General features: G+C 36.5%; 1 protein-coding gene across 2 annotated transcripts in view; it reads right to left on the minus strand.

Moving 5' to 3' along the window:
• Positions 1-256: 256 nt before the first annotated feature.
• The window catches only part of ABCC9 (ATP-binding cassette, sub-family C (CFTR/MRP), member 9), a 157,402-nt gene continuing 136,295 nt past the window's right edge, over positions 257-21,363 (minus strand). The window contains exons 30-38 of one of the 2 annotated variants that reach the window (XM_006866936.1): positions 20,431-20,532; positions 19,726-19,846; positions 18,383-18,513; positions 17,554-17,632; positions 13,722-13,830; positions 11,980-12,083; positions 8,603-8,736; positions 5,275-5,337; positions 257-487 (exon numbers count right to left, since the gene is read on the minus strand). In XM_006866936.1, the coding sequence (XP_006866998.1) occupies positions 350-487; positions 5,275-5,337; positions 8,603-8,736; positions 11,980-12,083; positions 13,722-13,830; positions 17,554-17,632; positions 18,383-18,513; positions 19,726-19,846; positions 20,431-20,532 (981 nt within the window). In that variant the 3' untranslated portion in view covers positions 257-349. Of the gene's footprint in view, positions 488-4,273; positions 4,412-5,274; positions 5,338-8,602; positions 8,737-11,979; positions 12,084-13,721; positions 13,831-17,553; positions 17,633-18,382; positions 18,514-19,725; positions 19,847-20,430; positions 20,533-21,363 lie in introns of those variants that run through there. The other variant, XM_006866937.1, reaches the window with a different exon arrangement.

The following is a 21,363-nucleotide window of genomic DNA, read 5'->3' on the forward strand; positions in this document are numbered from 1 at the left end:
GTCTATGCTTGAGGCATATTTTTCAGACTTAAAGTTGTGAGAAAGCATAAGCTGTCGATCTACTACAAAAATAGTTTACATTAGCTTACATCTTTTAGTACAACAACTCATTAGAAAATATTAGTAATAAACATGTTAAGCAGCAATTATCTATGAAAAATTCTTTTAAAAAACCATAGAAGAGACAATATGTTAACTTGTGCAAATGACATTGCTACTAATTACAAAACTCCACAACATAATGAGCATGCTTTATAAAAATCTAAGAAAGTTTAAGGCCACATGAATGCTCATTAAGTCAGTTCTGATAATGTTATTTTAAATACACACAGGGTTTTATGACATTCCTTCACATGTCTGCCCGGACAAAAGAAGCAAAAACTCCATCTTCCTGAGCCAAGAGGCTTTCTGGAGTGTCATATTCTAAAATGTTGCCTCGCTTCATCACAATAACCAGGTCTGCCGTCAGAATGGTGTGAACGCGATGCTGTGAGTGAAAAGAACATATGTATTTGTTAAAATTTCAGGCCACAAGCCAAAGCAATGTTATATGCATACTTTATAGATTATTCAAGGACATTGATTCTTCTTGGGACATCAAGGTATGCAAGAAGCAAAGGATTTTCTTTTTTAATGTACGTGAAGTACAATCAACTTACTGTGTTTTTCACAAATGACACACACACACATAAATAAGGCACACATGTATATATCCTGCGTAACGCATAATGCACAAGGTGCATGTGAGGTTTGCAAAACTTTATGCCACTCAAGTTATTTGCATAAAAGCACTGACATGCTTTTAAATATTGGTATGCGTGGCTGTGTTTTATATGGTTGTGTGAACTTAAGTGTAGCTAGTATAGCAGTTTCATCATTTTCCTGGAATTTACTTACTAGGATAAGTAGGCTAACAAATGTTTGTCAAGTAATTAAATGATCAGAGGAGCCATCATGAGCCAGTAGGGCTATTCTTAAATCCAACTACAATGGCTTATTATGGTGCTGTTTTTGTAAGTGCCACTGAGTTGGTTCTGACTCACAGGGACCTTGTTTAGGGTTCCAGAAGCTATACATCTTTAAGGGAGCAGAAAGCCTCATCTTTCCCTTGTGGAACAGATAATGGACACAAATTTCTGACTTTGTGTTTCAAAGTCCAGTGCTTATTGTACAGAACCTCCATGCTGCTATGTCTATTATGCAGTTGCATAATTTGAAGACCCATTGAAAGTAGCTGAATTCTGGCAAGAGATAATATGAGGAAGTTCATTTTGGCATGCCACATTACAGTGGATCACCAAGTGATTTAAACATGTTTTATCATCCTCTGGTAGCTTGGTGGTTATGAATCGAGCTGCTAACCTCAAGGTTGGCAGTTCAACACTACCTGTTCTGCGGGAGAAAGATGAGGCTTTCTGCTCCTGTAAAGATTTGCAGCCTTGGAGGGTCTGTGCAGGGTCACTATGAGTCGGAACCGACTCTGCGGTACTTAACAACAATAACAATCCTCCTTTGGAGTCCTGGCGTGGTGCTGTAGGATAAAGCCATGGATCGCAAGGTTGGCTTGAACCATGAAGTTGATGGTTCAAACTCACCAGCTGTTCTTTGGAAACCCTATACAGGGTTGCTATGAGTTGGAATGGACTTACAGACACTTAACAGCAATCATCTCTTAATCACTAGAGATCCTTCAGTCATTCTCTTTTCCCACTTGATATCCTTTGGAGGGAGTTTTGGTGTGGCATTATAGGTTAATGCACTGGACTGCAAGTTTGGCAGTTCAAGCTTACCAGCTGCTACTCAGAAACCCTATACAGGGTCACTATGAGTCAGAACCAATTCAACAGCACTTACCAACAATAACAACAGCTTTTGTAGAGAGGCTTTGATGTTAGTAATTGATAATAAAGATTACTACTTAATAATCATAAGCTTCACATCGGTATGCTAACTACAAGGTTAGCAGTTCGAATCCACCAGCCACTTCATGAGACAATGACGAGGCTTTCTGCTCCAGTAAAGATTTACAGTCTTGGGAACCCTATGATCCTCATACAGGATTGCTGTGAGTTGGAATCACTTTACAGCACACAGCAGCAAGAGCAGCATACTTTGCCCAGGAGCCCCGTGTGGTGCTGCAGGGTGAGCACTGGACTGCTAACTACAAGATATGCAGTTCAAACCCACCAGCCACTCTTGAAAATCCTATACAGGGTCGCTATGAGTCAGAATCAACTGCTTGGCACACAACAATAGCATATATTTTACATAGGCTCGCTGTGAATTGGAACAGACTTAATGACATCTAACAATGATGGAGTGCTGGTTTAGCACTGAAGGATAAGCACCAGACTATTAACCACAAGGTCGGCAGTTCAAGCCCACTAGCACTCCCAGGAAACCCTATACAGGGTCATTATGAGTCGGAACCAACTCGATGGCACTTAAGTGTTCCATATGCATATTTGCTAATCATCAGAACTGTTATTCATTTTATTAATTTTAAATTAGCTTTTTCTTTATGAAATATAGTGTTAATCATAATACTATTGATAAAAAAATTTTTTTAAATACCCCAGAGACATTAATCTAGCCACCAGAGAAAAAGAAAGAATTCTCATACGTAAGTATCATTGACTATTTTGATGCTTGATGGTTTCTTGTTAGAAGTCAAAGAAAGTTTATCTTTTAAGACTTTCACAATTTTCAGTGTCAGTTAACAAAATTAACAGAAGGGTTTTCAGGCCGATGATAATCATTACTCCCCACAGCTGAAACTCATTCTACAAGCAGTCTACACCACAAAGATGTAAAAGCCTGTGAGAAGAGATTGCCTGCCCCAGGGTGCGTCTTTCTCCTACAGTTTGGTAGCAATTTCCACACTAGTGTTTTCAAATGCAGATTGGGTAAAGAAACCTAAATCTATGGAGAAGTGTTCAGTGAGTGTAAAACAAAACTTTGGTATTAGAACATTATTTGTTGGTTAAAAGTACAAATTATGCTTTTAAATATGTTAAGTCGTGCTCAATCTAATGTGTGTATCCAGCAACTGTTGAAATTATTGGACATAAGACTGCAGTGTTAAAATACATGCTTTCTTGTTAATGTTACCAAAACATCCATTGGCTAACTAGAACAGTTTTAAAGGAACTCAGGTATTTTTTCCTAAGCATAAAGAATATTTTTTCATAATATTTTAAGATACTCCCTATCTGACACTAGGATTTTCTTTAATGTTGACTTTTATAATTCAAAAATTCTAAGAAAGTTCATAAAATTTATATTTTTAAATGAAAATTCTAAATGCTGTATTTTACACCGGTAACAATCAGATTTTAAAAATGTTTTACTGAAGATGATGTATTTTAATATTATATTAATCTCCATGATATAATGAATAATCAGTGATAATAAATGATTTAAATTTTTTTAAAAAATGCAAATTATGCTGAAGTAATCTATCAAGTACAGAATAGACAGGATTATACAATAATGCCATGATTTCTGTAGAGTGAAGAAGGCAAGGATTTTAGCAGTCAAGGGTCTGCCTTTGAAAAAGTTTTACACATAGGGGAAACAAAGTTATTTATCCTCCAAAATACCTCATAGTTTAGGTCTACTCTAGTGTGAAAATAATTGAATATGTTAATTCAAGTTGGCCAGTTCACTCACTTTTAAATCATTAACATTTCTATGTGGTTAAATTAATCAAACTCTCCCCCAGGGCAGAAGGAACTAGTAACTCACCTTGAAACTGGAGGAAGTTTGTTTGTTTGTTTAACTTCGCACAGTTTGCAGCAGATGGATCCTAATGGGGTGTCATTTTGCCCCAACCTGCACAAACTGCACTTTAATGGGCACTTTTTCTTCCATTCATCAGTCACACAAAGGGGAACACCAAGCAAGCCAGCACTCCACACACAATAACCATTACTCAACAGTTAGCCTTCAGGGCTGACTCAGGCATTTTAAGGATACCTACAAAACTTACTCAAGGAATTGTGAAATTGTCCCTTAGGGTAGAGAAAATCAGGTTTGCAGTTTCTCACAAACATTTTCTTTTGTATGTATACCTTTAAAAGTGAATACAAGTGCCTCATCCAGTACTGAGAAAGAATCTCCTGGTTGAGTTTATCTGTATATTACCCTGTGGTGAGTTCCTTCACCCAGAGCCACCCCTTTAATCTCAGCATTAGTGTTGCATTCCCCAGAGCAGGTCACTAAAATAACTACCAGAGGATGAGATACTTGTCAGAGTACAGATCCTGGTGGTCTACTTGTTGGTCATCACCAAAGTGGAAAAGAGGCCATTCTTGTGAGCAAGTAAATTTGGACCAGTATCACACTCCACTAAAATGCCCTCAGAAAAGACTAAAACAAGGCCTGCATCCATAATAGAAGAGACACGATGCTGGAGAGAAAAAGAAAAATGGAAAGAAGGAGAGAAAGAAGAATCAACAAGAGGGAAATCGTCAAAGTGACTTATTAAAAGAATGTTTTTGTTAAGTAGCAAGCCTAAATGTGAGCAAGAATTATGTTCATTCACAAAGAGGAAGACATAGAGAACCATGGCTTATTTTAAATAAGCTCTAATATGAATTAATGTGCTGGACTGCAAAGTGGGTTTGAACCACAAGTTCGGCAGTTCAAGGTCACCAGCCACTCCTGGGAAAACCTATACAGGGTTGCTATGGATCAGAACTGACTTAACAGCACTTAACAACAACAACAACAATATGAATTATAAAGATTCAATCAATTTTTCAATTTGATTGATCACTTCTAAAATCAAATGTATCTGACTCTTATTGTGTGGCATCTTGCTACATTTATTTATTTATTTATTTTAAAGAAAAGTGAATAGAAATAGAGATATTAAGGGTAAATAGTGGCAGGATTGACAAAAAAAAAATCTAGAAGTTCTGTTGCTCAAACTGCTCATCATATCATTGGGTTATACTCCTAGTGAAGCAGCTGAAACAGATGTTGAAAAGAGAATTATTTCATTTGACCTACCATCTATATCAGACACAACCCATGAGATTTGAGGTTCCATCTTTGTAATTTAGGGGAGGGGAAGGAGAGCATACAGCTTAGGAAAGACAATGGAAAAGCTTTGAAAATGTAGCTTACTTTTCAATTTTTTTCACAGACACAGAAATACTGATAGTGAAATACATAATTCAACATATTCTAATTGCTCATACTTAAGGATTATTGAGCCTCAGAACAAAAACAAAAGAAGAGTATATCAACTTGGTCTCTCATACTTACAGCTATCGTAACAACTGTACGGTCTGCAAAGGCTGTCATTACCACTTTCTGCAAAATGTTTTCCTGAAAAAAAAAAAAAAATCTGAATTTTATCTTGACTGCATTCTCTGGTCTGGTGTTGTAGGTTAATGGGCTGGAAGACAAGGTTAGTTTGAACTGCAAGGAGAGCAGTTCAAGCTCACCAGCCACTCCTCGGAAACCCTATACAGGTTTGCTAAGGGTCGGAACCTACTCAATGGTACTTAACAACATCAATGTTCTCTTAGTAGTCCTGGTGTAGTGCTGCGGGTTAATGCGCTGGACTTCAATTTGGTTTGAACTGCGAAGTCAGTGGTTCAAGCTGCTCCTTGGATACCTTACACAGGGTGGCTATGAGTCAGAACTGACTTTATGGCACTTAACAACAACAACATGTTCTCTTGACATAACTGAACAATGCTCTATAGTTCTCTTTCCCTTCTGAGAATCCCTGAATCTGTATGTGTCCCCAACAGATCCATAAAACTAAGTGATCAACCAGGAAGGACTGAAAATTTATTGCCAAGAAACAAAGAGAAAAATGTCATTAACACATTCACTTGTGTTATAGCACAAACAGCATATATTCAAAACTAACAAAATCCTATAATGGTTTTCATCTTTGAGTAAAAAACAGGCCAAAAATCTGGATTTTGACTCATTTAAGAAAAATCAAGGCAGGAATCAAATTTTGTTTCCACGACAAGCAAACAACAAAACTTTGCTGTCATTATGATGTTAAAGATGTTTCTGGGTCAAGATTCCATTTCTCCTAGGAGAATGTTTGATTACCTAAGCTTTAATATGAAGGAGTCTTTCATCCAATCAGGTGACTTCTTGTTGTTAAGTTCCTTCTTATAATGTGACCCTATGCACACCAGAATACAACACTGCCTGGTCCTTACAATTGTTATATATAGCCCATTGCTTCTGCCACTGTGTCAATCCATGTAGTTTGGGGTCTTCCTCTTTTTCACTGACCCTTCACTTTACCAAGCATGTCCAGGAGCTGGTCCCTCCTGATAACATCCTAGAGTCTATGGAGAATTCTAACTACTTCTTCCATCATGTTAGTCTGGCAGTCCATGGTACTTTTCATATTCAGGTGCTTGTTGTTGTGGTTAGGAGCCATTGGGTTGGTACTGACTCATAGTGACCCTATGCACAGTGGAACGAAACATTGCCTGATCCTGGGCCAGCCTCACTATTGTTGCCACATTTGAGTCCATCGATGCTGCCACCTGACCAATCCATCTCTTGGGGGTCTTCCTGTTTTTCTCTGACCCTCCACCCTACCAAACATGATATCCTTCTCCAGTGACTGGTCCCTCCTGATAATATGTCTGAAGTATGAGAGATGAAGTTTGGCCACCCTGGCCTCCAAGGAGCACTCTGGCTGTACTTCCAACACGGATCTGTTTCTTCTTTTGGCAGCCCATGGCACTTTCAATATTCTCCTCCAACACCATAACTCAAATGCGTCAATTCTTCTACAGTCTTCCTTATTCACTGTCCAGCTTCTGCATGCATATGAGGTTACTGAAAATACCATGGAGCTCTGGTAGCACAGTGGTTATTAATCGGGCTGCTAACCTCAAGGTCATCAGATCGAAACTACCAGCTGCTCCGTGGGAGAAAGATGAGGCTTTCTGCTCCTATAAAGATTTATAGCCTCAGAAACACTGTACAGGGTCGCTATGAGTCGGAACCGACTCCTTGGCACATAACCACCACCACTAGAGGTTACTAAGAGCAACCTTACAGTCAGGTGCTTAGTGCCATTTAATTTTCTCTCCCTCCTTATAATTTTTTAAATAATAACCTCAATATTGTAAAGCCTTAGTAATTACTACTGATTTTGATGTCACTGTGGGTTAATGTGCTAGACTGTAGGGTCAATTTGAACCACACAGTTAGTGGCTCAAGCTCACCAGCCACTTCTCAGAAACCCTATACAAGGTCGCTATGAGTTGGAACTGACTCGACGACACCTAGCAACAACAACAGGCTTAATTAGTGAACTGACTTTATGAGAGATGATGTCTACTGCTTTAAATTACGTTAACTGTGAGAAGACTTAGTATACTTGTTTAATTAATTACTTAGAAAGAAAAAATGTCAAATAGACACTTAAAGGTTTTGAAACTGCTAAATTCTCAGGTAGTTTTAAATATTCAAAAGTGTGCAAGAAAATAAAATGAGATTGTATTTTTGGGTTGGTCCTTTGTAACGTCAGAATTTTAATGTCAAGTTAACTTTTAACAGAGCCACATTAATTGCTAACTTGTACACAGTTTGTGATTTAATATGACACTTTCCCCCACCCAATCAGCCTTCCAGATTGATCTTTCTTGGAAATATTTGATCCTTATAAATAATCTTTTTCAAATGACAAAGTTTTAGATTTGCTACCAGGAACACATTGAGATTGTCATTATTAATTCTAGTGAGTTCTTTTTCTTCAAACTGCCTTAGAAATAATAATTAAAAAAAACTGATTATCATATATTCCATTAAGTAGAAACTACATATTTTAGAATTTCTATGGCTTGCCTCTGCAGGATAATGCACCAGACTGCACGTTTAGCTTGCACTGCAAGATTGTCAGTTCAAACCCACCAGCTGCTCTTCAGGAACCCTATGCAGGGTCCCTATGAGTTGGAATAGACTCGACGCCACATAACAGCAACATATAATGTATGAATTCCAGCACAGTAAAGTCATCAACTAAGCTTTAGAATCTTACTGTTTTAAGAACTTATCAAAAATAATTGTAATTTTATTTTATATTCATTGATGTTGTTGATAAGTGTTGTCAAGTTGGTTCTGACTCATAGTGGCCCTGCATAGGATTTCCAAGGAGTGGCTGGTTGGTGTGAACCATGAACTTTGACATTAGCAGTATGGTGTTTATCCTACAGTGTCACACCAGGACTTCTCATTGGCAATGCTATTGTTAAGTATCATCTAGTCAGTTCTGATTCTTAACAACTCTGTAGAGGGTTTCCAAGAAGTAGCTAGTGGATTTGAACTGCTGTCCTTGCAGTTCAAACTGACATTGCAGTCCAATGCTTATCCTTCAGAGCCACACCAGGACTCCCCTCATTGGCAACAGTAAGTCATTTAAATCAGGTGCTGTTCCATTTCATTTATTAAGATTCCCAATTAACTGTCATCAGATGATCAAGGAGACAATAAGATACCCAAAATAGCAATAGTGAAAATTCAGAACATAATCAAGAAAAAAGAAATAGTTTTCACATGAATTTCTACAACTTGTCAATTTTAAAAGTTTAATTGATATACTTACTGTGGCCATGTCTATGGAAGCTGTTGCTTCGTCCATGATAAGAATGCTGCTCTTGCGAACGAAGGCCCTAGCAAGGCAAAATAGCTGTCTCTGTCCAACACTAAAATTCTCTCCACCTTCAGTGACAACGGCATCTAAACCAGAGGAAGAAACAAGCATTCCACTAAAGAAATGTAGTAACATTCTCCTTAAGAGCGAAGAGCAGAATCCTAACTAGAGAGGCGGTGAGGCCTGAGATGGAGGCAGGGAAGACGACGTCAAGAGATGGTGGGGCTGGGGACTCGGGATCAGGAGATGGAAAGAGGCTGAGGACTGTGGGGGAGGGGGGGGATGCAGGCTTACAGGGTACACCCCTTGGTTGGGTGATGATGCATAGACGGGAGGGTAACTATGCCAATGGAATGATGGATGATGGAATGAGTGTAAAGCTGATTTTTTAGACTATCACACAATTCACAATAAAACATTTAAAAAAGATATATATAAAAAAAAGAAAAAGAAAAAACCTATTATGTCCTGTAACAGCACGCTGAATATCACTTTGTCTGATGCAAGGATTTTGTACTGGAAACAGAAAGAGGAACTCTGGGTAACGAAGATGGTCTTGGACCATTGTAATTTTATTAATGGATGTTGAATTACAGTCTACTAGTAGGTTATATGGAGTCCTGGTGTGGCGCTGAGGGCTAATGCACCAGACTACAAAGCCATTTGAACTGCAAGGTAGGTGGTTCAAGCTCACCAGCTGCTCCTCGGAAACCCTATACAGGGTCACTATGGGTCGGAACCGATTTGACAGCACCTAACAACAACAACAACAACAAGTAGGTTATATGGAGTTCTGGTGTGGCACTTTGGGTTAATGCACTGGACTGCAAAGTCAGTTTAGACTACAAGGTTCGAGCTCATCACCCACTCCTCGGAAACCCTATACAGGGTCACTGTGGGTTGGAACCAACTTGACGGCATTTAACAACAACAACAAAGTAGGTTATACAATCATGTTAAGTAGTTTGAGAAATTAAAGGTACCCTGAAGATTATTTACTATACTTTTCTAGGGCTCAGAGAGGTGAAGTTGTTTGTAGAATGACATATAACTAATTTGCAGTAGAGTTTGACAAGAAATAGAACATCCTCAAGTTGAACTCCAGTTCTCATTCCATTATACCATCCCACTAGACTGTAAGTTCCAAGTCCAGAGGTCCAGTATGCTTTTATCCAGCACATTCCCAGCATTTGCTGTTGTATCTGACATAGTAGCAAAATAAAACACTGTTCCATGGATAAATAAATGCTATAACCTGGTGTGGCGCAATGGGTTAATGCAACAGACGGCAAAGCCATTTGAACTGCAAGGTCGGCAGTTCAAGCTCACCAGCTGCTTATCGGAAACCCTATACAGGGTCGCTATGGGTCAGAACCGACCTGACGGCACTTAACAACAACAACAACAACGTAACTTCATTATCCTTTCCTTTTCTGTATTCCATATATATTTCATAAAGTATATCACAGAATGTTTAGGATAAATACTATCTGCAAAGTATCACTTTTATTAGAATTCAAGTGTTTTTTTACTATAGTTCCTGGAGGAAGTATCCATTGATTATATCCTCACAGCGTCAACTAATTTCTTACCATTTCGAATCATTGTAGATCATGCATTTATTCACATAGTAAATAAAGAGGGTGCTGAGAACAATGAATGTTAATCACCAAAGTTGGCTTGACTCAGATATTCATCAAATGGGTGTCATCTTTATTAAAAGGAAGAACACATACAATGTTCGCACAGCATAAATAACATGTACTGTTATTTACAGTGTACTATAACCCAAACACTATATGTACAAATTCAAAACAGGCACAGAAAGTTCTCATATTAGTGACGAGAAAGACTACAAAGAAATAATTGACTGTTGTGACAACTATGAATAGGGGACTCTTGGTGCCAAGGGAAAAATGCCTATAAGCATTTAAAGTTTTCAAGTAGATTTGATGATCTTTTCAGAAAGATATAAAAAAATATGGGCAAGTTCATCCAGACTTCTGAAATTACTCCCACAATGTGACATGGTCAAGGCCAATGAAATAATCCTTCAAGGCATGCTCTGAATTTTTCTATGGGAACTCTTGTCCTTGGGCCATTATTAAGATCACACATGGTAATTTATTTAATTAAGTACCCCCTTCAAAAATAAATTTAAAAATAAAGACAGTTTATTTTATAGATTGCTTTTTTAAAGCTAGTTTGGCTTAATTTAGCAGCAATATTTTGTGTGTTAGAATCAAAATATCAGCAAACTATTAATGTTCATATTTCTTTCATCAATGAAATCAGATTTTAAGGAAGTGAAAGTTAGTACAAAATTTAAAATGTTTATTTTTATAAAGTAAAAACTATATCTCAAAATCTTTTATTCCAGTATTCATGTTGTACTTTTATTCCAGCATCATTCATTCATCAGAAGTTGTACTGCTTCTAGAACTGGATTTAACATCAGTGTTTTTGTTTAAGTAGATGTTCAGTCCCTACACAGAGAGCCAGAACTTATGTTGTAGCAGGTAATAGAAAATAATGTCTTTAAACAAGGTGAGCATTATACTATACAAAGAAAAGGAACATTCCTCCTGTCTGTAACCAAAGTGGTTGCCAAGATGGAGAAGTTCCTGTTCCTAAAGAGTTCTAAGTAAGAGCCTTACAATCCTCTGCTTATCTACTTACAGAGGGTGAAAGATTATGCAAGTCACATTAACAGGTATAAACCAACATAAAATATTCTGACTAAAGTGAACTGTGACAACAATGGTGAAAAGACTGAAGGGATAAATGTACTAAATTTGGAATGCTTACATAGAATAGAATTTGTTGTAACCTTTATCTTCTTATATCACATGCCAAAGCATTATCTAGTCAAATGCCCTAATGACCTGTAGAGGATTGTTTTAAGTATGCTGTTGTTGTTAAGTGTTGCCCAGTTGGTTCCAACTCATAGCAATCCTGTATAGGATTTCCAAGGAGTGGCTGGTGAGCTTGAACTGCTGACCTTGAAGTTCAAACATACCTTGTGGTCCAGTGCTTATTCTACAGTGCCACACAAGGACTCCTGTTTTAAATATTGTTGTTGATGTTAAGTGCTGTTGAGTTGGTTCCTACCCATAGCGACCCCATATAGGGTTTCTGAGAAGCTGCTGGTGAGCTTGAATCGCTGACCCTACAGTGAAAATAAACTTTGCAGTCTAGTGCATTAACCCACAGTGCCACGCCAAGGAATTTAATACTAAAAGTATATGATTCTCGCATAAAATGTAGAGAGAGATTCAAAGAGTTAATTACATATATAAAAAATAAACAGATTTTTAATTAAATATTACCTAGACCTCCTGGTAGCAATTTGACCATATTCTTCAGCTGAGCAATTTCTAAAGCTTCCCAGAGTCTGTCATCAGTACATTTGCATTCTGGATCTAAATTAAATCTACAAAGTAAAAAGTCGTCACAAAATGAAAATGAAGTTTATGTATGTATTTGCTCATTTTTTTTCCTTTCCCTAAATGTAAGTTCCATTTGTTTTTATTACAGCTATATCCCCAACACCAAAACTGTGCTCAAAGCAGAGTAGACATTCAATTCATGCTTGAAGAATGAATAAATGACCTTAATGACCTAGCATCAGCACCAATTTAACAAAAATGCTTATTGATGATATTTTAACAAGTTTATATACACGATATGCTATGATAAACTCATTACTTGGATTCCTCCACGTCATATTAAAGTAACCTTAGTAAAACCAACAAAAGCCTATTGTGGGCTAGTCAATTTCAACTGACGACGACACTATGTATTACAGAGTAGACTGCTCCCTAGGGTTTTCTTGGTTATAATCTTTATAGAAGCAGCTCACCAGGACTTTCTTTCACTGAGCCACTGGGTAGGCTCAAACCACCAATGCATAGGCTAGTAGTTCACAGCTAACCACACGTGCCACTCAGGGACCATAACCTGATTGTTGTTGTTGGGTGCTGCCAGTCTACTAGTGCCTAGCAGAGTATTTCTACAGAATGGGTGCTAAATACATAAACCTATATAGAAATACATATTGTGAATTTAGAAGAGTCATGCTTCACCAAGTATAATATTACTATATAGAAAAGCTCCAAGGCAAAATTCAGTTATTATGAGATAATTTGATACATAATTCTTAATTAATTTAGCTGCTGAGCATTGAGCAACCTTACATACATTTCTTCTTCAAGATAAGAATAATTAGTAAAAGACGGTGGCAAATACTTCTTTGAAATCAAGCAAATGAAGGAAGTGATTATGACATGACACTGGCTGCATGGAATGAGAGGCACAATATGATGGATGTTGCTGCACTGGACTTTGGAGGCAGACAGACTTCAGTTGGAATCAGAGCTCTACCACTGACTAGGTGCAAGAGTTTGCGCAAAGTATGGCTTCTCGGTTGTTAGCTGAAAGAGCAGCACTTTGAACCCACCAGCCACTCTGTACGAGAAACTGCCTAATGATCTGCTCCCATACTACCTAGAAAATCCTACTCTATTATGTAGAGTCCTCTGGGTAGGCATTGACTCAATGGTAATGGATTTTTGTGCTTGTTTGTTTTTATGAGAGAATAGATACTTTCACTTAAAAAAAAATTTTTTTTTAAACAAAACGATGAACTGGGCAAGAAGAAGATTATAGCAGCTTTACAAAAGTCATTTTGGCTAAAAGGAAAGTGGTGAGGGGTGTGCTAATAGTTAAAAGAATTAATCAAAATCAGAATAGAATGTCTGCTGAAGCCAGGTCAGAGAACTGAAGAGTTTGACAGGCTATCTATAGCCTGGAACATCTCAGAAATGGCTGCCAAGAACCTCTGTCTCCAAGCACAAAGACAAACAGTAGCTTTTGTAGAGTTAAACTGAAAGCAAACAGCTCCTGGAAATATAAGCGACTGACTTCTAAAGGTCCACGTAGGCTTATAGGGTTTCCCAGTTCCCAATGAATAGAATGTCTGATCTGAATTTATCAGTAGTGTCATTTCATACATACCCGGAATGTGACAGAGTAAAACTTTTCTCTGCATCAAAGGATAAGGCACACCTACCTAATAGAACCACTGAATAGTATTGGATCCTGCAGAATGATAGAAAGTCTAGAACGTAGTGTGTGCAGCGGTAGTTTAGAAATGTCTATTCCATCAATGACAATCTTTCCTGTAAAAGGGGAACAAACATTATAGACATGAAGTAAAATCATGAGTACAATAATTTTGTTTACAAATTGGAAATATTTCCCTAGTTCAGGATTAGGATCCTGAAGATTTATATTTAAATATCATTATAAGATACTTAAATAATGGCATTTACATTTAAATACATTTCAAGGTATGTAAATAAGAAAAATATACATTTGGTGATAGTTTGTCTCTCTTTCGTATTTTTTCCCCAAGACATTTTCAGTTTGTATTCAATTTACGTAGTCTATATAAACTGAAAGTAAAAAGTTTCCTTCAGTGAATCTTTTTCTTTCTAGCATTCCTTTATTCTCCTTCTAGGCTTTATTATTCTTCATAGGACTTATCACATTTAATATTGTATATGTATTTATTTGTCTTTTTTATTATTTTTCTCCCACAAGTAACATATAGACTTGAATACAGGGATTTTTAAAATGACTTATTCACTATTATATATTTGAATTATACAGAGCATTAAAAATAGGAAAGAAAATCTCATAAAATCGATCTATAAATGTTTCTCAATACTCTATGTAGACTTACAGAGATTTATGCACTTTTGATAACTTTCTCAACTTAACAGATTCACTTTACCATATAACTTTTGTGTAAAGACAATATTTGCCCTGTGAATACAGGAAGTTTGAAATGAAAGTCAGTCTATTTAACCAGCTAGATTTAGATTAAGGTGAGAAAGAATGACTCATCTAATTAAGCTTTGCCTTTCAGATATAATATATATTATCATTTAAGTAATCTAATGCTACTAAGAACTCCTGTGTGGTGCTGCAGAATACATACTAGACTGCAAACTACAAGGTCAGCAGTTCAAATCCACCAGCTGCTCCTCAGAAAACTTACACAGGGTTTTTATGAGTCAGAACTGACTTGATGGTACTTAACAACAGCAACAAAAAGTGTGGCACCATAGGATAAACACTAGACTGCTAACCTCAAGATTAGTAGTTCAAATCTACCAGTCATTCCCTAGAAACCCAATACAGGTTTGCTATGAGTTGGAACCAACTCAATGGCACTTAACTACAACAGTGCTGTTAAAGGAACTCTGGTGGCACTGTGGGGTAAGAGTTGGGCTCCTAACCACAAGGTCAATGGTTTTCTATATAAGAGAGATAAGGTTGTTTGCTCCTATAAAGATTTACAGTTTCAAAAGCCATATGCAGGGTCACTATGAGTAGTAATCAACTCAATGGCAGTGGATTAAAAAAAAAAGATATTAAAGAGACAATAACTCACAGAATTCACATAAGGCCCACAAGCACTCTTCTGAACTCACGAAGGTCACATTAACCTGATATATCAGTCTTAACCACAGATATTTACTAGAAAGTGTCAATCAATTCAACCTGATGCATCATCATCGTGTAATTGTTTCATAACACAAATCCCAGTGAGGTTCTTAAAATATCTCTGCATTATTATTATTAGCCATGGGACTAAAATTACCAAAGTTCAATGTTGTTCATAAATTGACTTCTTTATCTCACAAAGTTCTCTAGATTGCATTCAATAATAGAAACTATCAAGAACAATAAAAACACAAAGTACTATAACCATCATCATCATCATTACAAATAATAATAGCAGGCATATCCTTAATGTGATGGTCAAACGGATTTCACTCATTCACTCAAAATGGCTTATGTGCTGGTCTGTTTATAGGACACTTAAGCAATGTGACATAAGAACAGATTTGATGCATTAGTCATTAATGACAAAAGACCAAAAGATCTGTGGGATATCATAAAAAACATTATACATGAAGAAAGCAAAAAGGTCATTAAAAAGATAGAAATGAAAGAAAAGGCCAAAATGGATGCCAGAAGAGACTCGCAAACTTGTTCTCCAGCACAGAGATACTAAAGCGAAAGGAAGAAATGAGGAAGTAAAAGAGCTAAGCAAAAACTTTCAAAGGGCAGTTCGAGAAGGCAAAGTCATATCATAATGAAATATGCAAAGAACTGGAGTTAGAAAACCAAAATGGAAGAACATATGCAGTATTGCTCAAGCTGAAAGAATGGACAAAAAAAAAAAATTCAAGCTTCAACTTGCAATATTGAAGGATTCCATTGGTAAAACATTTAATGATATTTTAAAAAGCAATAAAAGAGGTTGGAAGATATATACAGAGTCACTGTACCAAAAAGAAAGGGATGATGTTCAGCATTTCTAGAGGTAGCATAAGATCAAGAACTGATGGTACTGAAGGAAGAAGATCAAGACTCCATGAATTTCCAGAATCTAAATTGAAATCTTTGAACAAACTGGCTCACTCATGTATGCCAAGACATTTGGAAGACAGCTACCTGGCCAACTGACTGTAAGAGATCCATATTTCTGTCCATTCCAAAGAGAGGTGACCCAACAGAGTGTGGAAATCATCTAACAGTATCATTAACATCATATGCAAGTAAAATTTTGCTAAAGATAATTTAAAAATAATACTTCAACAGGAATGTCCAGAAACTCAAGCCTGATTCAGAAGAGGTCGTGGAATAAAGGATATCATTGTTGATATATGATGGGTCTTGGCTGAAAGCAGAGATTACCAGAAAGATGTTTACTTGTGCTTTATTGACTATGCAAAAGCTTACCACTGTGTGGATTATGATAAGCTACGAATAACATTGTGAAGAATGTGTATTCCAAAGCAGTTGGTCGTGCTCATGAGGAGCCTATATATAGACCAAGTGACAGTCGTTCAAACAGAAAAAGGGGATACTGAATGGTTTAAAATCAGGAAAGGTCTGTGCCAGAGTTGTATTTTTCACATTTATTCAATCTGTACACTGATCATATAACCTGAGAAGCTAGATTATATGAAGAACATGGCATCAGAATAGTAGGAAGACTCATGAACAACCTGCGATATCCAGATGATACAATCTTGTTTGTTGAAAGTTATGATAATTTAAAATACTTACGGATTAAGATCAAAGACGATAGCTTTGAGTATGGATTGCACCCCAATGTAAAGAAATAAAAAAATGCTTACAAGTGGACTAATAATTAACATCATGAGAATTGAAGAAAAGATGAGCAATGTCAAAGACTTCATTTTGTTTGGGTCCACAATCAAAATTTATTGAAGCAGCAGTCAAGAAATCAAATGATGTATTGCATTAGGCAAGTATACTGCACAACACCTCTTTGAAGTGTTCAAGAGCAAAGATGTCAGTTTGAGAACAAAGGTGTGCCTAACCCAAGCCATGTAATTTCCAATTGTCTCATGCATTTGAAAATTGGACAATGAATAAGGAAGACCATAGAAGAATCGATGCATTTGAGTTATTGTGTTAGAGAAGAAAATTGAAATAACCATGGACTGTGAGAGGAACAAACAAATCTGTGTTGAAAGAAGTACAACCAGAATGCTCCTTAGAATCCAGAATGGCAAGAGTTTGTCTCTCACACTTCAGACATATTATCAGAATGGGACAGTCTCTGGAGGAGGACATCATGCTTGGTAAAGAGGAGGGTCAGTGTAACCTAGGATGTCCTCCAATGAAATTCACTGGCAGAGTAGCAGCAGCAATGGGCTCAAGCATAACAACAATTGTGAGGACAGGCAGTGTTTCGTTCTGTTGTGCATACAGGATCACTATGAGTCTAAACTGAATTGATGGTACCCAACAACAAAAACAACAGCATGTGGCCAATAAAAAACTTAGTAACTCACCATCAAATATGTCAACCATTCTGAAGAAAGCCAGAGATAAGGATGACTTCCCACTGCCAGTACGGCCACATATGCCCACCTGAAAGAGCCATGGTCACTCAGAGAGAAAAAGGATCAGACCAAGAACAGAAAATGAGCAAAAGTATTTTTAACTTTAAGATAACATGACAACACCAAAATTGAATTCAAACATTTACATTATAATTATCATTTAGAAATAATTTTTCTTATCAGACCTCCTTTATAAATTATCATTGTTAAGACAAAAACATGGAGTCCCCACCAATTCTTTAGTGACATCATTTTTTCTTGCTTCCTATTTCTATGCTATTATGTTGGGTTTTTTCCATAGCTTAATTTTTGCATTTAGCATATTGTCAGTGTAAATAACCTATAACTTATCTTAGAAATAATAGTTTTATAATAAAAATAGGATGAGTCCATCTTTTCTGTACACTTGTGTTTTTTACAATCACAAAAAGAAATCATTTTGGGAACAGAACTACTATAAATGAGAAGGTTCCCAAGGGGATATCTCGTATGCCCATAACTAGAAATCATTTTAAAAAATCTTTAAATATATCTGTTAGTAACTCTTTTTTCTCTACGGGAGACTAATTAATGAGAATAAACATTAGAGAACACTATTTTACCATGATGCTTTCCTTTTCTCTTTTATGTAGATAATATGATTTGTAAAGTGTAGGGAATCTTTTATGAGACCAGTGTGAATATGCTGGCTGAGATGTCTGAAGAGCTGAGAGGTTACTAGAATGGCTCCATCGGAGGTTTGGTGTATGAAAGAAAATCAAAACAGTGAATTTCATACCTTTTGCCCTGGTTTGATGTAAGCCTTGACATGTTTAAGTACAGGTTTCAAATTATTTTCATATCTGACACATAAATCATGAATCTTGATTTCCCCTTCCTGTGGCCAATGTTCTGGAACTTGAGAAGGATCTGAGGGTGGGGTAAAGAATTAGGAAGATAAATAGACAGATAGATAAATGAGAGACAGCTGTATTTAAATACATGTATATATACACACATACAGCTAAATCTTCCTTAAAATTTAAACTTAAATACTTTTAAAGATTTAAATCATGTTTTCAAATCTAAATTACATTTCAAGTGAAAACCTCCTGATTAGATACTTTGAGAATAGTTTGCCCCTTTTTAATGAATATTAACCATTGCCATGTTTCTTTCATGTTTCATCATTCAGTTCTATTCAAGGTGAACAAAGACAGTTTGTTAATTACTTCATTTGTTCATTCACCTGGTCATAGAACATTTGAGGGGCTAAGTATAGAGAGTTAAGATGTGCAAGATTTGGGGAATATATTGATGAAAGCCATGCCTCAAGGTGTTCATTGTCTTGATAGATGCACATATGCAAATCAGAATCTATAGGACTATCTAAAGAATCACATGAGGGCAGTGAGGTCAAAGTATTCAATGAGCACCAATGGAGCCAACCTTTAAAGATAATCTCTTAAGAACTGAGATGAATTTTAGTGAGAGAGAGAGAAGAGGAAATTTGTCACAAATGCATAGAGAGAAAGACATAGTGATGGAAGGAAACATGATAGTGTGGTCAGAGCAAAAGTTGTGTGAAGAGAGATGAGACTAGGTAGGTAGGCAAGGGTTGACTAATTTAGACGTCTTAGTTAAGTTACTTAGATTTTGACCTTGAAGAACTGAAGGGATGTAGAAGGATCAGCCAAAAAAAATACATTTTAAACATGAAGTTTGTATTTAAGAAAGATTACTCTGGCCCCAGGAATAAATTTCTTGCTAGCTCTTTTCCAGAAAAGTTGAGAATCTTAGTATTTTAAGATCCAGGTTTCTTGACTTCTAACTTAACAGGGTCTTATGAAGGAGAGTAAAATAGTTCAGAATTTAGGTAAGTAATTATTTTAATATACTCCAAATATTTTTATATTGTCTTTAATATTATTAGGTAATATATTTTTGGACTCTGGTTGCATCCCAAACTTTCTAGACCTATGAATCTTTTCAGGTGTGTATAATCAGCAGAGCAAGATGAGGAGGGATTCTCTGGATACTGAGGTAGAAAAAAAAGCATGGAAAACACCAAGCTTGCTGACACATAAACATTTACTTAAAATAAAAATATGAATGAAGGAAAAAAAAAATTAAGGGCAATACCCATGGTGCCTTCATAGTTCTCAGACTCCATGTTCAAGAAACTGTTCACTTTCTTCACTGCACCCATCTGGACCTCCAGGTCAGCCAAGTTCCTCACAACCCAATTCAAATAATTGGTTATCTGTGTTCGGTGATAAAAAATGATCATATTTAAAATAAGTATCAGTTTTTTGTAATCACTAGATATTAATGATGAGATGACTGGGAGAGTAAGTGTAAAATAAATCATGTAGTACAATTCATAAGTGCCACAGGATATCGGAGACTAGAATGAATATCATGGAATAAAGTCAGCAAGAAGACTTTAGGATCCTGACATGTTACGGTTTTGAGAACTGTCCTCTGCTTTTCCTTCATAATGAGTAGTTGTATATGTCTGTTTACACTGGTTTCATGTATATTCACATTCATTTTCATGCCTCCAATTAGCTTGTGAGCAACTCAAGACAGAGATCTCAAACAGCTTTGTGAGTGTGATGACCATGGAATTTGAGGATTTTTAAAAATTGGTTCACAATATCATAAATGAATCCAAGTTGCCCTAAAATGATAGGTTTAGAGCCTAAAATGCTATACTTATTTGCAAGAATGTCATCTTATTATGGATCTCAAACTTCTCTCTAATATTCATGAAAAAGAGGTGATAAAAGCAAGTGGAAGTGCGTCAAACACTGCACAGAAAAAGGTATTTTTATCCATACTTACTGTAAGTGCATACAAAAGGCCTAAGCCCACAAATCCAGAGTTGGAAGACCCACTAATAGATGCAATAGAGGCAGTGAGAACAATGCAAGCTCCAAGGTAATCCTAAAAAGGAATATAAGAAAAACTCTTATAAAAAAATGATTCCCAATTTCTTAAGCCAAAGATCACAATCAGCTTAGAACGGTGAGCAGTAAAGTAATGCACACCATCCCATGTGAGTTCTATAAAGTGTCAGAAGAAGGCTAACTAAGATATTAAAGAAAGACAACTCACAATTTTAGGTCTGGAATGGAGACCAAAGTAATGCTCTTATTACACAAGGGTGCTTCAGAAAGATCATGGAAAAATGGAATGGAATTTTTCCACAAACTTTTTGAAGTCCCCTTGCATACATCATGATATTGATTGAGAGAAGTTAAGTGCCTTATCAAAAATTAAACTGCAATTTATGACACAATCAGGATCTGACATAGGGTTTTCTTTTATTTCTACAACACTGTGCTATGCACAGAGCAAGTTAGACAAATAATTATCTTTAGACCTGATTTTTTTTTTTTTTTTTTTTTTGCTAAGTTGCCTTAGTACTTATGTTTGGTTGTGATTAGCTCCTTTGTGTGCTACTGTGAGGCTCTTGTAGGAATCTGCTCCTGGTTAACTTGTTGGGACTTAACTCCATAAGAAGAGAGGCTGATGACTGTTTGTCAACTATCTGGGATTTAGAGTGTGGGACATTAAACATGCAGATTTACTCACAAATTAAGAGTAGACATCTGCTGAAGAGTTTCTGAGTTGTCTTTGACTCAATGATTAAAACTTGTCAAAATTAAAAAAAAAATCATCATGGCCTGCCTGAAACTCAAATAAGAATTAGAGAACATCTGTCCATTTTCTAGCTGAGATCTGAGAAACACTTGTCTATTTCCCAATACTCCT

The sequence above is a fragment of the Chrysochloris asiatica genome, unplaced genomic scaffold (assembly GCF_000296735.1).
Source record: "Chrysochloris asiatica unplaced genomic scaffold, ChrAsi1.0 scaffold00098, whole genome shotgun sequence".
Lineage (NCBI taxonomy): Eukaryota > Metazoa > Chordata > Mammalia > Afrosoricida > Chrysochloridae > Chrysochloris > Chrysochloris asiatica.